Genomic DNA, 18,665 nt, shown 5'->3' with positions numbered 1-18,665 from the left:
TTTATTAATCTACCTCCATCACGGGTTCTGGGTTGTGGTTGGTTGGGGGCCGCTCGGAAGAGGGGGGATTCAAGATGTGAGGGTGAGCCTGTGTCCAAGCCGTGGGAGGGAGGGCCGTGTTGTTGGTGTCTATACTGTATATGTTTTTTTCTCTGGGAGTTGGAGTCGGAACTTGGGGGAGGCTGAGAATGGGAGCGGAATGAAGAGTAAAGACGAAGAAAAAGAAACCCAACACGTGCTATTTGGACTTGGGTTTCGAGAAGCCAAGGGTGCCTCTCGTTGAAGAGAAGACCTGCCAGATGGATGCATCGAACGCATTGCTCGCTCTCGGGGGCGCGATTCCAGAGTGAGAGGAATGATGGGTTTCCCAGGATTTGAATCTTATCGCTCGAGTGTCTACGAGCATTCATCCACCTGTAATCTGTATGGACAGGAGGCTATAGCTGAGAGGTACTATTGTGGCTCGTCGTCATCGTCGCCGATCGTTTTGGAAGGCAAGACAGATACCGCGGGTATGGTACGGGGTCCAAGAGCGAGGGACTGTTTATGGAGGGGGGATTCTCTACGGGATAGTGGGAATGTTTGGATATCCGTACGTATGGGTGGCAGTGAGAACGCAAGCGAGGGATAATGCTTGACAATGACGACGGAGAGAAGTGTCGGGGTCCGGGGAAGCCGTCCTGGAGGCCTACCTACGTTTCTTCCGACGAGACCGGTCTCGTGGGAGAATAGAAGGCGCTTGAAGCCCGAGACATGGTTGGGTATCCCAGGGCATTGGGAAATTTGGGAAGACATCACGGTAGTTGAAGCCAGAGTTTGGGGATGTTGGCGATGAAGTCACTTTTACTTTTTCTGGACAGGTTTTGGAAGTGCGCTGCTGGGCTTCATGACCAACCCCCTCGCCCTTCCCCTCAAAACTCCTGGTGGAGAGTGTTTCCAATCACACGGTACCACTGCCAACGTCGGGAAGGAAAGCCGCGAGACAGAGACGAATGGGGGGAGGGGGTAAATCAGGGTAAATCAGGGGCTTTGACGAGTTTCGGAAACGTTTACAGAGCAACTTGAGGTCATATTGTTGAAGAAACCATTGGAGGAGAAAAGAAAGAAACAGCCTTTGTTTGGTGACGGCGTGGGAACAGGATGTAACCTTTTGACGAAAAAAAAAGAAGGTTGCCCTTGAAAAAGATCAAGGTTTTGGCGTTTTGCGTATCCGTACATATGCTAAGTAAGGGGGGTTCTGCAGACGTGACATGTCGTCAATATCGGATGAAAAGATTGACAACCAAGGCCCAAGGGGGCGGTGCGTCCGTCTAGGCGGTTTTGGCGCGGGGGTTCTGAGGCACAAGTCGTTTGTGTTGCGTTTGCTTTACCGTCCGAGGCTCAGGCCAGAGCTGGGCTGAGATGGGCTGAGCTCAGCGTACTCTAACTCGGTGGAGCAAAGCACGGAAGTATCTGCACATCTGCATATAGCCTACAGCTTAGAGGAGAAGAGACGAGACGGCGCGGTATGTCCGGCTTGGGAGGAGTGAGGTGGCATATGCACGGCACGGCACCGGTACTGCGCGTTCGCTTGTTGCCCGGACTTTCCTTTGCAGTGACGGGACGGACGGGAGCCGGTGGACGGATGGAGGGGTAAAAAATTCGTCACTTGGCGCAGGCTGTCGAAGGCTGCGAGTATCCCGTAGGCTGCAGGATCAGACGAGGACAAGCAATGGTCGGTGCCAGCGTTGAGTATGGGTAGGGCAGAGCCAACACTAGAGTTGGAATGTTGGACAAATGGGCAAGCAGGCGCCGAGGGGGTTGGAATGTGGCTTGGCAGGCCTCCCGGGGAGCACAACACGGGCCATCCTAACCTTACATCTTCTCGTGCGGATAGTTGAGCATTCCTAAGGCAGGTGAGCAGACTGCGGAAAGGTGGGTGGGGGAAGCGGGCGCGGGAGATGGGATGGGAAGAAGTGGGTGATCCGAAGTCATCATCTTTTTAAGTTCAACTTGTGTGTGAAAGATCAGGATTGCCCTGCCTCACTTTACATCGTAGTTGTGTTACTGCGCAAGTTAAAATGTCGTGAGAACGCACAGGTACCGCGTAGCCGCACATACTAAGGTAATGTACAATGCAGCGGCTGTACCTACGGGCATTGTAACTACCGTGCCCTCTTCTGCTGTAGCCTGCGCAGACGTACTCCGTAGCTTCTTCTTATTCTTCCTCTACTGCATACAATTGTCCAAGGTTTGGGGGAAAGTGTATTGCTGATGTGGGCCTGAGATGACGGATATTGTTAATGATAATGCAGACGCACCGATCCTCATCCCTACACAGCAACGCGATATGAACGTGGTAGCGATGATGGATAAGCGACGCGGCTTGGATTGTGACGTGGGGACATTCCGACATTGAGGTGAGGAAGATATGGCGGAAGTATGGAGATGAGGTAAGGGGCGTGTGAGATTGGGATTGGGAGACAAACGTTTATTTTTACACGGTAACCCAGGTTCTTAATCTTAGTAGGGTATCAACGGCAATCCGATTGCATCGAGCCGTTCACATCAATTGATTATCCGTATAGAGGACTCTCTTGTCATGTGCCGACCTGGATATAGAGTGGTCTCATCACAATCAGTGACCAAAGTCGGTTTAAGCCCGTTGGTACTCCGTAAACTGTGGTTACTGTGGTTCTCGACAGGCTTGTGACGAGATTGACCGACCTGAATTGATCAACGTGGCAGCGGCAAGAATTTCCCGTAGCGCCTGGGCTTTCGATCATTTTCATCTACTTTCCCAAGACAAATGGGGGCTGGACCGCTGGAGGAGGGACAGGTTCAGAACCACTGATTGGTATTGAAGTGTTTGAAAGTTTGAGTCTTTTTCCTCTGTTTTGTTTCTATAATGACGAAGTACAAAAACTTGAATTGGACTCCAGTGGATGGATTCATGAATCGGCCACAATCAAGAATTTTCTCACCCGCCTCCCAGAGTCCCAGACTTCCAGCTGACAGCTGCACAATTGATGATAGATAAGAAAATCTCATTGGTGAAAGACGAGGTTGCTCCTCCTTCTCCGTGATGGCGCAGTTTCAGACAGGACCGGGGGTGTAGGGAATGATTTGGTTCAGGCTTCCCTGCTTCCTCTCTTTCTCTTGCTTCTGTGCTTTCTGCCGCGTAGCTTTTGGAAGAGCGGTAGCCAATGGTTCCTATGGCTCACCACCTGGCAAAAAAAAAAGATGAGTGAAGCCCGCCCCCGTTCTGGTAGTCGAGGCCGTCCGGTGTCCCGACCAGTCCCCATGTCGATCCACCAGTCCCATTCTGGCTAAGCCCCTTGACGGGGACCCCTGACGCCAATGCAGGGGCGCGGACGGAGTGCGGTTGTTGCGGGCTGGGACGGGTGGGATGCAGAGTTGATTTTGTGCCTGTCCATCACCGTACACGTACATAAAAAGGTACCGTTTTACTGACTTTGACTCGGCACTAGCCTAAGATTTTGCCCCTGAGTCTACTACGTAGAGTTTTCTTCGCTCGTGTATCTGCCAGGCCAAGGAGGCACTGGACTCGGCGTCACGCGTGGTCGCTGACGACTGCTGAACCTTAGTCACCGGGCAACAGGACAAAGACAACGTACGGGAAAACGACGGAGGAGGTTGGATTACTCGAGAATGTTCATGATTCACTGTTGGTCACCGGTGTTCCTCAGTGTCTCTGATTTAGAGCGGAATTGCCGAGACCTGCTCCTCCTCGAGGCATTGTTTCAGACTCCACAAGAAAGAATGGGCGAGCAGTGTATCTTTATGTAAGGTTAACTTGGTGTTCGGACGTTTTCCCACGGCATGGCGTCACGGCGTGCGAAGTGTGTGTCCGAATGGAAACTTGGATGGATCGAATCCGTATGACGGTTTATACGGAAGGCCTACCGTGCCTTACTGCCGTTTAATGCTCCCTAGGATAGACTGTACGTATCTGTGTCTACTCCGTATACCTACTTTATGTAAGCTGAATGCAGATTGGAAGCTGGGTATCAATCACCTTCCTTGCTGCCCGCAGCGGCCCTGTCCAACGGTAATTTGATCGCAGGCGGGAAGGTCAGGCAGGTCCCATCTCTGCGTGATTGCTCGTGGAAAGTAAAGTGTCTTATGTAAGGCGGTACCTGAGCGACCCAGCCAATTCAGCCCTTCAAATAAGTACCTTTACTCTGATGCTTGTGGCTTGACAAAGATCACTTGTCGGTACGTATCGTCGTCGCTCACTTCCAGGCAAATTGTTCCTTGCTCCAATCCCGGACCCTCAATCTCTTGTTTCCTCACACCAACAAGGACTTCGACCACGACGGGCCAGTCTAGACTGTTCGACCACACGACACCGCGGCTGGCCTAGACAGATGCCAGCGGGGGGCTCAGATGGGGTGTGCAGGTGCTGCCTTAGTTTGACTTTTTTTCTCCCGTCTGGTTTTGCTCGCAGCTGCAACTTGCAAGACCTTGCGCCGCCGTCTGTTTTCACTTTGCATCAACGCCCGGTACGTACTGCACTTTTGACAGAAGACTTTCGTAAAAAAAACTAATGCGCATTCGCAGCCTTTCCACCACAGTAAGCTGATGTTTACCATCTACCGGTCGTCGTATTCACTACCCGCCCCCTCTTCCTCGCAGTAGCCGCCCGCCACCGCCGCTAATACGCCTCGCGCCGTCGAACGGCCAAGAGAGATAGAGTCGGCGACAAGCAAGCCGCACCATGGCATGCTAATGCCAGTGCCGCCGCCAGTCTGGCGCCATGGTATCCTCACACTACTTTCCCCCAGACCACGCTGAGGAAATCAGGAACGGGAGGAGATGATGGGCTGGTTTGGCTGCGCTGGGCTCCAGAGAGGACCCAACAAGGGACCCAGTTCGTCAGCGCCGCTGCGTGGGTCGACCCAATCCTTGGGCTATTACTGGACATTAGAATCGGCGCAAGGGCAGAGACGCTCTTGAGCAGGGTTGACGGCCTTCCGGCTGGTTGACGTTCCTTTGCACTCTGGAGCCTTTGGAGGTGCCTGGATGGGGCAAGGATCATGTCAGGGACGAGGTTCCAATCGAACCTGCGCCCGGTGGAGGTGACCAGGATGTTGAACACGACCTCCCACAGATGGTTCCTCTCCCCGTCTTGTCTTGTCCCAGTGGAAGGAGGGAGGAGGAGGAGACGGATCAGAGACGGTGCTAGCAGCTGTGGTTCTGTGGACGAAATCCGTCAAGCAGCAAAGCAAGAGGGAGAGCGCGAGAGGCTCGGAGACCGTCCAGATTGTTCGTACCGTTGTTCGTCTGCGTCTGGTGTGCGTGCGTTGCCCCCATCCACACCACACCAATCCGTACGCCATCCCAGGGTCCATGTCCCTCTTTGCATGGGGGGCCCGTGGAGGAGAACAGACGACGCTGAGGTCGCTTCCAGGCTTGGGGCCCCATCTCCCGCCAACCATCGATCGCCAATCGCTTCCCCTTCTCGCTCGTTCGTGTCGTTCCTTTTCCTCCTCTGTCTCTCTCTGCGTCTTGTCTCTGCTCCCTCCCTCCCTCCTCCCACTCCACCACCACCTCCTGACCGGCGTGCATTCTCAGCATCGTCACCTTTCGCTCGTTTCATATACCCGCCCGTGGACTTTAGCCTCTTTTTTCAGCCACTGTCTCTCTCTTCGCCTATCTGGCTGTTGAAGAAACTCTCTCTCTCACTCCAACACACTGCTCACTCTCTCGATCTATCATAACCTCCGACGCCCACCTCACCACCATAGGTTTTCAACCTGCTTCCGCTGATCCATCTCTTTCGGCGTACCAGAAGCCTCATACGGGCTCATCCCATCGACACCCTTCGGGCTCTGCAGAGGGACCTCGCGGCCAGCCCATATTCCTCTTCTTTCCAGGTTGATCCTCGGCCTCTTTTATTTCATCTCTCTCGTGTCATTCTGTAGAAAGCTGTGCTTGCTTCTTGTTAGCCTCTTACCATTTCACAATCCTTCGACTTCACTAGTACAATCCGGTTACTTGTTTCCTTTGGTCCACGACTCTCGCAATATACCCTCCCGACGCGACGACGACTCCTCGAATAGTATCACTCAATTCACCAAAGAAAACTCACAACCCGGTCCCCGACGAACACGGAACCCCCTATCTCTCTCACCACCAAACTCGTTATCAAAGCGTATCAATCTGTTATAGCAGGGAAAGGGACGACATCAATCGCTGGGAGTACAGGAGAAAGAAGCACAAAGAGGCTCAAAAAGTATAGACTTTGGATATACCCACCATCACACGGCTTTGGGAAACACTTTCGATTCCCGACAGAACGACGAACAACGAATTTTCAACCACAACTTTGTTTTTACAACACAACAAAATGACGCGAACCGCGCCCAACTGGGGCCCGAAGCGCCTTTTGGCCTTGGCCACCGCATTTGCCTCTGGCACCCTCGCCGACTCCATCCTCAAGACAAGCAGCTTCACGACTTGCGGCAACGATACCGCGATTTCCGTCCAGAAGATTGACATTCAGTACAACAACGACAACAAGACTGTCACTTTCGATGTAGCAGGAACGAGCTCCAAGGTTCAGAACGTCACAGCCATCTTGGATGTCAGCGCCTATGGCACTGCCATCTACTCCAACACCTTCAACCCATGCGAAGCAGGAACCTTTGTCGAGCAGCTCTGCCCTGGTATGTGCTAGCTGTCGATGAGTTGACGTTTCGATTACGGAAAATGCTAACAAATCCCAGTCCCCGCCGGCAGCTTCTCTGCTCGTGGCACTCAGAAGATTCCTGATGAGTATGCCAGCATGGTCCCGGATATCGCCTTCGCAGTCCCCGATATCGCCGCTCAGGCCAAGCTTCAGCTCAAGACCCTCGATACCAACGAAGAGGTCGCCTGCATCACGTCCCAGGTCACCAACGGTAAGACCGCCAGCGTCGCTGCCGTCTCTTACATTGCCGCCGGTGTGGCTGGTCTCGCCCTTGTCGCCACTGGTGTGTCTGCAGTCAGCTCTGCTTTCGCTGGAGGCAGTGCCGCCCTCAGTGGCAGCGGCACTGGAGGTGCTGGTACCATCAGCCCCAGTTTCACAGAGGTTTTCGGATGGTTCCAGGGCATGGCAATGAACGGCATGCTTTCTGTCAGCTACCCTCCCGTCTACAGCAGCTTCGTCAAGAACTTTGGTTTCTCTTGCGGCATCATTCCCTGGACCGACATGCAGGTCGCTATCGACAACTTCCGTGGTGCGACCGGCGGTGATTTGAGCAAGGACAGCGTTGAGATCCTCAAGAACAGCACTCTCATTCTCGCCGACGGCTCCACCGTCGACGGTGGCAGCGCCCTATTCAAGACCAAGCGTGCCGTCGAGACATTCCAAGCCCTCGTCCTCAGAGAGATTGAGACCAGCGTCAACGGAACCACCAGCGGCGACTCTGACGACCCGGTCACCACTATCAAGCAGAAGGTTCAGGGTATTACTGCCTTTGTCAACACTCTCAGTGTCCCCAAGTCCAACACCTTCATGACCGTTCTCCTCATCGTCGCCATCGTCATTGCCGCCATCATTGTCGGAATTCTCCTCGTCAAGGTCATTCTCGAGTTCTGGGCCCTTTTCGGTAACTTCCCTAAGGGTCTTGCCGGATTCCGTGAGCACTACTGGGGATCTATTGCCCGTGCCATCACCTCGCTCATTATGTTGCTGTACGGTATCTGGGTTTTGTACTGCATCTTCCAGTTTACCAACGGTGATTCATGGGCTGCCAAGGTTCTTGCCGGTGTCAGTTTGGGTATCTTTACTGGCATTCTCGCCTTCTTCTCCTACAAGATTTGGAGCACTGCTCGCAAGCTGAAGCAGGCCGAGGGCGATGTCAGCGGTCTCTACGATGACAAGAACAACTGGATGAAGTACAGCCTCTTCTACGAGTCCTACAAGAAGGACTACTGGTGGATCTTCGTCCCCGTCATTGTCTACCTGTTCGCCAAGGGTTGCATTCTTGCTGCTGGCGATGGCCACGGCATGGCACAGACCTCTGCCCAGCTCGTCGTTGAGGGTCTCATGCTATGCCTTTTGCTGTGGAGCCGTCCCTTTGAGCGCAAGTCGGGCAACGTCATCAACATCACCATCCAGGTCGTCCGCGTCCTCTCGGTTGCCTGCATCCTCGTCTTTGTCGAGGAGTTTGGCATTGCGCAGACCACCCAGACCGTCACTGGCGTTGTCTTGATTGCCGTCCAATCCGCTTTGACCGGTGTGCTCGCTCTTCTGATCATGTGGAACGCGATCAACGCCTGCTGCAAGGAGAACCCCCACCGCAAGCGCAGAAAGGAGATGGGTAAGTCTGCTTCCACGCTTTTTGAATACCACGTTACTGACCCCCTTTACAGAGAAGATGCAGCGCGACATGGACACCCTCACTCCTCTGGACGCCCGCAACTCCCTCCTCATGGATCGCAAGGATCCCGAGGCCGGTACCACCTTCTCCATGTCGAGTGTCCCCGAGAAGAAGGACCACCGCCCGGAGTCTCCCGACCACTACATGGGCGCAGCGGGCAACGCTCCCTACCGCCCTCTGGCGCCAAGCACGCCTTATGGCAACGCGCACCACGACCAGAGCCGCGAGAACCTCGTCCTCGGCGCGGCACCCATCGCCGACCGGGCGCCAACACTGCCCAACGTGGGCGGCGACTTCAACCACAACCCCCACGGCGGCTATGGTGGTGGCGGGTACCGGGGTGTGTATCACTGAAAGAAAAGCTGAAAGAATCGGGAGACGGCTTGACCGGCGTGTGTACCTGTTGGAATGACAATGAACATAGAAGTGTGGAATGTATGACATATGGATCTCTCTTGGCTGTTCACAGAGATTCCAGAAAGGAAGCCACTTATATCCTATTTACTTTTTCCTTTCCTTATTTCTTATTTTATATTTTCAAAAAAACTTATTTCCTTGGGTCTGCTCATCATTTGTCCGTCTCTCTCATTTTTCCTCTCAAAGATATCTACGGATATACACAACAACGTTTTACACCCTCTGCAAACACCAATGGTTATGATATCGACGGCTGCCTCTCTGTGTTTCTCGTTTCTTTTTGCCTTTTTGTCGTAAAGGAGAAGAGGAAGAAGGAATTGGAGGGACCCTTGTATGCAGTCGTTATCAGCAACTTACACAACCAAGCAGGCCCGATATCCCCTGTGGGGATATACACGTTTTATGACCGCAAGGTAATCTTCTTCTTTGGGGTTCAAAAGGCGGAGGGTTTGCATAGCGGAGGAAAGGGCCTCGGATAAGTATATACCTACAAATGGAACGGAAATTAATAGTCTAAAGTGTGTGATTATTGAGTGATGAGTGATGAGTGATGAGTGAAGTTGGAGGGAAGAGGCTGACGATGTAGACGATATCAGACCATTGGCTCTGGGAGTGTGTGTATTGTGATATGTTCAGGTACAGCGGTCTTCCCAGAGGAGTAAGAAACTCAAGGCATCTCAACAAAGAAAATGTTCAGGAAACCTCGCTCGCCTTTGTCTCGTCGCTAAGGAAGGAACACATGGCAGGGACGGGCCACTCTTTCTTTCAGCGAGGTTTTTGGGGCACAGTTGCCTCCGTTAGACCGGCGTGTGCGAGAGATTGCATCTAGGCACTGTAAACCATGCACAAAACACTATTGAGGCACAGTGCGAGCAGAAAGGGCTGCCCCTCATCACCCCACTGAACGTCATCCCCACGACGGCAACTCAAACTTCCAAAGTTGGTCTCCCAGCATGCCACTTGGCTCAAAGTTGGCGGTTCCAGCCTTGCTCTGCATTCGTTTCTTCCGCCCCTTTTTACGGGCCTCATCTTGCGGCCATCTCAGTTACACGGCTCTGATCGTCTCTGATCTCTCCCCTCATCAAACTTTCCTGCATCTGCAACCATCGACTTGGCATCCCGGCTGGTCGGCGACGCCTGCAGCACACACACACACACACACACACACACACACACACACACAAACGGAAGCCACGCCGGAAGTTGCTGTTGCCTCACTATAGAAGGCACAGGGAAGAGGAAAAGGGGAAGAAACACCATCCACCTGTTTTGGCAGAAGCTGTCGGCAGATCCCAAGGCCAGCCCAACATGAGTGAGTTGCAAAGAGCTTGGGCCAAGAGGAAACTCGACCCCATGCATCCTCTACCGGAGCCCCTCAACGACCTCGACGAGGAACCCGAGACCGATCAGCTTCCCGAGTTGCCGGAGCACATGGACGACGGAGACTCCTCCTCGGCCTCATCCGCCTCCTCCGCTTCTTCTACCGGCACAATCATCCCATCTCCGAGTCAGAACCTCTTTGCTCGACCGCAAGGGTAACGTACTTTCCTCTTGCCCTCTGCTGTTCTTCCCCTCCCGCCATTGCCACGAGGCCCGAGGAAGGAAAACAAGTTTGCGCTTACACCAAGACGCTGATATCCGCTTCTAGTGTGTCGAGGGGCCGCATGCTGGAGCAAATCCCGTGGACAACCTACTTTGAGAGAGAATTGTTCCTGAAGCCCAAGGTCGGAGACGATGACTCTGCCACCGTGACGTACCACGCCTACCTCAATTCCCCTGTCGGAAAGGGACCCCTCTTCGTCATGCACCACGGCGCCGGCTCTTCTGGCCTCTCATTTGCGGCCCTCTCGTCCGAGATTAGGAAACGCCTCCCCTCGGCCGGCATTCTTTCTCCGGATGCTCGCGGCCATGGCTCGACAGTCATCACGGACGGCACCGAGCTCGACCTCAAGCTCGACGTCCTGACGGAGGACCTGTTCAGCGTCATCCAGCTGACAAAAACCCAGATGTCTTGGCCTGAACTTCCTCCCGTCATTCTCATCGGACACTCGCTGGGCGGCGCCGTCGTCACGGATCTAGCCAAGTCGGGGAAGCTGGGCAACGCCCTGCTCGGCTACGGCGTTCTGGATGTCGTGGAGGGCTCGGCAATGGACGCTCTGCAGAGCATGCTCACATATCTCTCAACGCGGCCCACCGGCTTCGCCAGTTTGCAGTCCGGTATAGACTGGCATATCCGCTCGCGCACCGTCCGCAACTCGGTGTCGGCGCGGACGTCGGTGCCAGCGCTCTTGGTGTACGACGACTCCACCGACCCGACGAGGCCGTGGCGGTGGCGAACGGATCTGGCGGCGACGCAACCGTTCTGGGAAGGCTGGTTCGTCGGCTTGAGCAAGAAGTTCCTCGAGGCGAGGGGTGGAAAACTGCTTTTGCTGGCGGGTACGGACAGATTAGACACGGAGTTGACGATCGGTCAGATGCAGGGTACGTTAACGTTGCTCTCTTTTCCCCGTACCATTCTAGCTAGATAAGAGCTGACTGACACCCTGGCAATAGGCAAGTACGCATTACAAGTATTCCCGGAAGCCGGACACTTCATCCAAGAGGATCTACCAGAGAAGACGGCGCTGGCAGTCGTTGACTTTTACAGGCGGAACGACAGAAGTGCCTTGGTGTTGCCGCCCAAGGTTGGCGACTTACTGAAGCAAGGCAAGAGAGTCTAGGGGTACTGTGCGAATATCATTCCATAGCAAAAGCATACAGCCGCCCTTTTCTTTTCTCGTACATTCATAGTTATACCCCTAGCTTTCGTGAGCTTGGTCAAGCAGATGAAAGGCAATCTATGCGATGGATCTACCACTAAGTCTAGCAAATGTTCCAGTACATCTCGTTACTGTGTGACCATGAACCTCTTCCAGCTTTCTGTCATACCAAACATCGACTTTAATAAGTCTACGCCTAGCGTCTTCAAGTCGTAGAGGACATCTGCGGCACACTGCCATTACGTACAACCGCATGAACTTTATTTGAACTCAACAATAGCTTCAATAGGAAGCAGTCATTTCTCCGAGCATGGTAAGATACGCGCAAGGCGCAGTTCCACAGGAAGTTTAGGGTTTTTAACCAAATAAATATGTCTGACCTCAACCTCTAGTTGCTGCCCTTTGACCGTCTCTGGCCCTCATTGAGACCCTTTCTTTCGTTACTGGCCTGTGTTCTGTTTCTGTTCCTCCTTACGTAAAGTGCCCCAGCTGGGCAAGGCGGTTTACTTTCATATCGCACAATCTCAGACAGCAAGGTCAACTCTCCCATAGCTGGCCAACTGGGCATCCATTGGATACATTCCATTCTGTGGTGAGATCCTCTTCTCCGTACCCTGTAAGTGACCCTCCTGAGTGCTCTTTTCCCATTTTTGGTAGCACCTCGGTAGTAATTGCTGTTTGAAAGTCCAAAGCCTCTATGTTCCTCCGTTCTAAAGCGCGTACATCATTGTGGTTGAGAAAAGAGCCTTTTGTCGGTTTGATTGCGTCCTGAACATATGCGTTTCTCTCCAAGCCGAAAGCCCGAGAGGCGCATACGTTCGTTGGGCGACTTGCTGCCTGTAGAATGCTGCTTTCCAAACTACTGATACGTTTGAGTAGCTCTTGGCCCTTGCCGTCGAGTCGTTTGAGTGCACCATCGCCTCTATCAATTCTCGCACATGTTGCGTGAGCCTAGTGAATATCTCGTCGCGCGAAAAGTGACTGGCGTGGTTGTCGCAGAATTTCTTACTCGGAGAACAACTCGAATCAGAGACCGCTTCTTCGCCCTGCTGACTGGTGTTCCAGATTGGGTATGTGTCATGTATAGAATGTACGGGGGAGAAGCTTCCAGTGCCATGTTATACCTCCCATGGAAGGTGTTGAGGGATTCCGGTAGTCATAAGGGCGTAAAGCTTGTACCAAGCGCAAAGAAGCGGCGATAGTAGGCTACTATGTGTTTGCCGAAGGACTCTCTCCCAATCGTGAACCGGCTTGAGGAAAACATTCCTGACCCTGGGACCCCCAACCGGATCTATTTAAAGGTGGGAATCAAGCGCTTTGTAATTGCGGTAGAGCGATCGCGCTCGAGGCAAGCTGGTAAGAGATTTCGGAAGAAGGTGCGGATAGAGGAGGTAAAAGTCTGGCTATGGCAGTTACAAGAAGATAATGATATACAAACAACAAGATCTTCCCTCGTTCTCGTTAACCAAGTCCAGGAACGTTCAGAATGTAATTACGACTGGGAAGTAAAAAGAGTTCACCCCCACCGGTGCTGAGCTGGGGGCTACATCTCTTGGTGCTCATGCTGGGACTCGAACTCGAACTCGGAGCCTGTCGTCGAGTAGGCTGTAGGCGTAATCGCTAGTCGACCGTGAACCACTCCACCACCCAGCCAGTTTGACCTGACCCGTCGACCCAGACGGGCGCCTGCTGGCTGGTGACGGGAATGGAGCTGAGGGGGGGGGGGGGGGGGGAAAAGGCCTTCCCCCGCGGGAAGTGGGGGGGGGGGGGGGGGGGGGGGGGGGGGGTGGGGCTGGCGCGATGGCCAAAAGGCACCCGGGGTTGGTTTGTGTGGGGGGTGGGGGGGGGGGGGGGGGGGGGGGGGGGGGGGGGGGGGGGGGGGATATAGCCTTCCCTCGCCGGTAATGTGTGGGAAGGTGAGGAAGGTACGGGCCGGTCGTGCCTGCCTGAATGACCAAAAGCACCTCAGGTTTGTTTAACTTGGTCTAGATGCGCCACCTACCTATCGTACCCGGCATAGAACTCAGCGATGTAGATTGCTTGCTTCGAAAGGGGATTAGAAGTTGAGAATTACCATGGGTTTCAAGACGTTAATGAGCTGTTTGCGGGAGGACTTGGTCTCTTTCTGGACGGACTCTCTTCCCTTGATTTAAAAAACCAGTTGATGACCTCTCATGTTTCAAAACGAATATGTGTTATTGTTTCCAACGCCATGTTCTTCTATCCTTTCCCAAGCACCAAATGCTGTCCAGAACACTCTGCTGGGACAGACCTCGCTCGTCTGCGCGCTCAGCGTGCCCCCTTTTCCCATTATATACGTCATCTTGTGTTCTTCACACATACCAGGAACCCAGCCCAGTTCGGTCCAGCCAGCCAGCCAGTCATGCTCACATCATTAATTACAACACAAAGCACATCCTACACTCTCCACACACCCCTACACACGTACACAAGCACCTCACCAACCATCGACGACCTTGACGTACACGTGCAAGCCCTTTGACGGACGCGCCGTGACGCCGCCCTTGATAGTCATATTCTTCTCGTCGTACTCCTCCTTATTCTTGAGGCTGAACTCGAACCGCCCGATCCACGAGGCGAGGATACACGCAAACTCGGCCTTTGCGAACCCCTGCCCGATACAGCTCCGCGGACCGTGGAGGAACGTCATGAAGGCGTAGTTGCTCGTCGCGCCACCGCTGTTGGCCGTCTTCTTGGTCTCCGCGGCGTCGCCGTCGCGCGAGGGGAGCCACCTGTCCGGGTTGAAGCGGCCCGCGTCGGCGCCCCAGAGCGAGGTGTCCTTGTTTGTGGCCCACGGGCAGAGCATGATGCGCGTGCCCTTGGGCACCTTGTTGCCGTCGATGACGGTGTCGACGGCGGCTTCGCGGAGGGTCATGGGCACCGGGGAGTAGTAGCGCAGGACCTCGTTGCAGACGGCGTTGAGGTAGGGCATGTGGTCGATGTCGAGGGCCGTGATGTCGCCGGGCGTGCCCGGCGTCGGGAGGCGCTCGCGGATCTCGAGGCGGAGGCGGGATTGGACCTCCGGGTTGAGGCAGAGGCAGTAGATGGCCCACATCATGGCCGAGGCTGTCGTCTCGTGGCCCGCAGCGAGGAACGTCATCATCTGGTCGACGAGGTTGTCCTCGGTGAAGCAGCCGGACTCGAGCGCTACCGACAGGATGTCAATGTCGGTGAGCTGCTTGCGCTCCAGCTTCTCCTTCTTCTCGCGGATGAGCTCGCGGCAGGTGGCGCGGATGGTGTTGGCTGCCTTTGCGATGTCGCCGTTGCGCTGCAGGGGAAGGTGGTGGACGAGGTTACCCGGGAGGAGCAGGCCAAGGACCGCGAGGACCTGGGCCTGACGGCTCGGCTTGAAAACGTGCTGGTAGGTCTGGTTCAGGGGGTTCGCCGGGTCGCGGATGGCGCCAAAGTCGCGGCCCATACCGGCCATGCCGATGATGTCTAGCGTGGTGCGCGACGCCCAGTTGCCAATCTCCAGGACGGCGGTGTTGGGGCCCAGGGCGGCCTTCTCCGGGTCGGTGAGCCCTTCGGTTGCGCTCTTCGCGGCCTCGGCGTGGACGGCATCGGTGATGGCCTGGACGCCCTCGCATGCCTTGCTCCAGAAGAGCGGGTACAGGTCCTTTACGTGACGGAAGGCAAAGGCTGGCATGAGGTTCTTGCGCTGGACCTTGTGGTCGTCGCCCTCGGCCAGCAACACGCCGATGCCGAGGATGCGGCCAATGGACGAGCGGACGGCGCCGGGCTTCTTGAAGTCGTAGTTGTGGGTGACGAGCACCTCGGCGAGGGCCTTGGGCGACGTGATTAGGAGGCGCTCCTGGTTGAACAAGCCGCGGTAGCGAATGATGCCTTCGTGAGGGATGGTGTTGATCCTGTGCGGCGCACACATTTAGTCTCTTTCACGTCACATGTCAAGACAGCTTTCTCTCTCCCCCCGGTGTTCTACTCACCATTCAATCATGGGCACGCCAGTCGGCTCACGCATGATCCTCGGGTACTGTCCCATCAACCAGTGATCACCTTTGGGCCCCGGAAGCGAGCGCAGAGAAGAGAAGTACTGGGGGAACAAGAAGACGACAAAGATGCCCCAAGCCAGCATCTGGAAGGCAAATGCGCCCACAAAGGCGACTAGAAGGTGACATCTCGAGAATACTGGTTGTCGCAGGGCCAATAGTACGGCGATTGCAGCCGAGCTGACGGACACTCCGCGCCAAGGGACGCTCATTGTTGCGGTTGTTCTTCGAGTCTTTTTTCCTCTTGAGGAGCGTTGTCTGCGTAGCTAGTTCTCTTTGATGACGACGACGACTCCAACGTCTACGTTGCGACAAAAAGGCGAGCTGTCCGAGTTTCGAAATGAGCAAAGCGAGATCTGTCAAAGACTGCGTCTAGAATTCTCGTAAAAAAAGACCTCAATGTCGAAAAGCGCGCAATAGACGGTTTCGTTGGTGCTATGTCTTGTTGACCTGGGAGGTTTGCGTAAGTCGCCAGCACTTTTCCCAATGACACGCAAATGAAGAAGCCAGCCTGGGCGTTTAAACTCCCGGGTAAGGGTAAGGTTATGTAAGGTAAATGGTAAAATAGACAGAAAGGAACAACAACGGATCAAAGCTGTTTCTTGAAGTTTAAGCTCTCAATTAGAAGGGAAAAGAGGTGGTGGTGGCGTGTGGTAGGTAGAAGAGGGCAGACAAGGCGAGGCAGATCCCGCGTGGAATGAGGGCCGGGTCGATCTGTTTCATGCGTACGGGGTTGCAGACATGGAACCAAAGCATCGCCAGCACATGCACACCCAGGCAAGCCGCAAAATAGAGAGAAACACACACAGGAAAGAGAGGATCCACGCACGTACCGCGTTTTCTATGGGAAGTCCCTTATTTGCTGCGCTGTTCCAACTGTTCAGCCCGTAAGGTAAAGTAGGCACTTGGTTCCTCCAAAAGTCCGTTCTTGGGTTGTCCCTTCAGACAAGGGGCCGTGGGGTGGTGAGTTTTGGCTGTCGGAGACCACAGATGGGCGAGACGATGGAGAACGGAGTTGGGATGAGACGAGACGCGACGGGATGCCGGGGGTTGTTGGGAGAAGGGGTGAGTGAAGTTCTTCAAACGACGAACCCGGCTTTTGTTATATTCTGATTTTATCTCAACCGGAAGAGAAAGATATGAAGAGTACCGTATTGTTGTCAACTCTGGGTTGGTGAATCTGAGAAAGAAGATCTGAGATGTTATCTCTGATGAAAGTCGATGAAGCAACCACACGCTAAAAGCACGTGGCATCCGAGGTCAATGGAGTGAGCAAGGGTGGTGGAGGAGGAGGACGTTCCCCTACTAAAGTAAAGAAGCAAACGAGATGGGATGCTGGGGAACGGAGCTGGAGTGATGACAATGAGCCGGTCTGCCGTTGGTTGCAAGCTGCTCTGCCCCCCTCCAAAAGAGCCCCTAGCGGATTTCTTGGCTTCGTTCTGCAGCTCGGTGGAGAGAGAAAGAGAGCTCGGCTCGATTGCTTGACAAGGGAGCTAGATAGTTGTACGTATTTCGTTGCCTTTTTTCGTCTTTCTTCCTCCTCCGTCTTGGTATCCGTAGGCGATTCATGGTGTATACGGTATGCCACCTCAGCATCCCGACTCCGTCTTACTCTCTCTACCTTCGAATATGTTCTCTGCAGTACGCCCGGGATTCAGAAGTTCATCCGCAAAAAGGCAGCAGCACCACGTTCGACGAATCGGCACATGACCCGCGACTGGTGGTTGTTCAAAAAAAGGTGGGATGGTAGGGGGAGGGGTGCTATGGATGATGAGTACACTACATTTTGATGGAGACACCAGGCTCGAATTGAATGCCATTCTCGTCCTAGCTCGCCGTGGATTGGTTGTGTCGTGTCTTGGAAACCGAAAAGGCCCAGCTCCAGCTTGCCTAGATATCTGGAAGAAGTTTAGAAGGGGAACTAAAAGTCCGGGACGGGATTTGAGGGGGGTCCCTGGCCATCGTCCCAGTCCAACGGGCTTCTGGGATGATTTGTTTGCCCGATCCCACCCTTCTTCGTTCGCTTGCTGTTCTTTTCTTCTTCTACCGTGCTAGGAAAATCCGGCGGGATGTTGCCGCCTTGGAAATCCTTGGGAGGGCACCGTCCAGTCTCTAGCTGTGCCAGTCTTGTTCCGTTTGCACTCAGTCGTGGCGCTCCTCTGCCTTTGTCTTGAGTTCCAACATTGAGTGCTATGTACGCAATACGTGTTACCCTCTTCTCGGTGTAACATTTGGCTCACCTTGGAACCACTACCCGTCCTCTCCTCGACCCCGAATCCCGGACTAAAGAGAGTGAGCGAAAGGAAAAAGCAAAGGATACAACGTTATTGCGATTCCAGCGACTCGGTCCAGTCCCATGCCGATACCACGCCAAGCTTGGCCGTGCGAGGCAAAGGCGATTGGCTCAGTCAGAAAAGTCCGACTTGATCGTTTCGGATGGTCCCTTCGATTGGAAGGGGGGGCGCAGGGCCAAGTCGCATAGCATGCCTGTTTCAATCGCGTGGACAGTGCTCCTCTCTTCTGCTTCGTCTTCCTGTTCTACATTTTCGCCTTCATCTCCAGGAACGAGTACGGCTTGCAGGAATACGGGGGACCTTTACCCAAACAAGGTAATCGAAAGCCTCTCTTACCAAAAGCCTCACTCTCTTCCTTCTCGGTTTGGCCCCTCACCTGTTCAAACAAGCAGAGCCCTGGACTGTTCTCTACAAAATGAGTTAAGAATGGGGCATAGCACAGCATTAGAAGACGTCCCGTCTGGACGACCAGAGGAAAGACAAATTCAAACTGATTTGTCAAGAAGAACCATAACTTAACTTTGCCCCCCTGAACGCCCAACTTCAGCCCAAGTCGTTGCCGTTGCGTTCTTGAACCAAACATCGGGCTGTTCTGTTAAACTCACCCTTCTGTTCTGACCATCTTTTAACAGAGAGACGCACAGGCCTAAAACCTGACATAGACCACCAAATAAAAGGTGGTTAAAACAACCCAAAAGGGCCAATACAAGAAAACGGGAAACATCAAGTGCAAGAAACACAACAAGCAGCACCGCCACCTTTAGCCTTCGCCTTCAACGGCAGGCTTTGTTTCCGTTC

General features: G+C 54.0%; 4 protein-coding genes across 4 annotated transcripts; 2 read left to right on the top strand and 2 right to left on the bottom strand.

Annotated features, from left to right (window-relative positions):
* Positions 1–4,179: 4,179 nt before the first annotated feature.
* On the bottom strand, positions 4,180–5,571 carry CTAM01_04587 (uncharacterized protein; the record flags this gene model as incomplete). The annotated part of the gene is made up of 3 exons (XM_060520617.1): positions 4,180–4,362; positions 4,775–5,199; positions 5,277–5,571. 3 exons carry the CDS (start codon positions 5,569–5,571, stop codon positions 4,180–4,182), a joined length of 903 nt encoding a protein of 300 aa, XP_060384571.1.
* Positions 5,572–6,352: 781 nt separating this feature from the next.
* Positions 6,353–8,723, top strand: CTAM01_04586 (transient receptor potential ion channel; the record flags this gene model as incomplete). The annotated part of the gene is made up of 3 exons (XM_060520616.1): positions 6,353–6,671; positions 6,732–8,309; positions 8,362–8,723. 3 exons carry the CDS (start codon positions 6,353–6,355, stop codon positions 8,721–8,723), a joined length of 2,259 nt encoding a protein of 752 aa, XP_060384570.1.
* A 1,371-nt stretch (positions 8,724–10,094) lies between these two features.
* CTAM01_04585 (protein phosphatase methylesterase 1) lies at positions 10,095–11,506 on the top strand (the record flags this gene model as incomplete). The annotated part of the gene is made up of 3 exons (XM_060520615.1): positions 10,095–10,321; positions 10,435–11,267; positions 11,340–11,506. 3 exons carry the CDS (start codon positions 10,095–10,097, stop codon positions 11,504–11,506), a joined length of 1,227 nt encoding a protein of 408 aa, XP_060384569.1.
* A 2,497-nt stretch (positions 11,507–14,003) lies between these two features.
* CTAM01_04584 (cytochrome P450) lies at positions 14,004–15,785 on the bottom strand (the record flags this gene model as incomplete). Its single annotated transcript, XM_060520614.1, has 2 exons — positions 14,004–15,432; positions 15,511–15,785. The coding sequence occupies 2 exons, from the start codon at positions 15,783–15,785 to the stop codon at positions 14,004–14,006; spliced, it is 1,704 nt and encodes a 567-aa protein (XP_060384568.1).
* Between the last annotated feature and the right edge of the window lie 2,880 nt (positions 15,786–18,665).

The sequence above is a fragment of the Colletotrichum tamarilloi genome (genome assembly GCF_030869305.1).
Source record: "Colletotrichum tamarilloi strain Tom-12 chromosome Unknown Scaffold_11.1, whole genome shotgun sequence".
NCBI lineage: Eukaryota > Fungi > Ascomycota > Sordariomycetes > Glomerellales > Glomerellaceae > Colletotrichum > Colletotrichum tamarilloi.
This window is presented reverse-complemented; position numbering and strand designations above follow the sequence as displayed.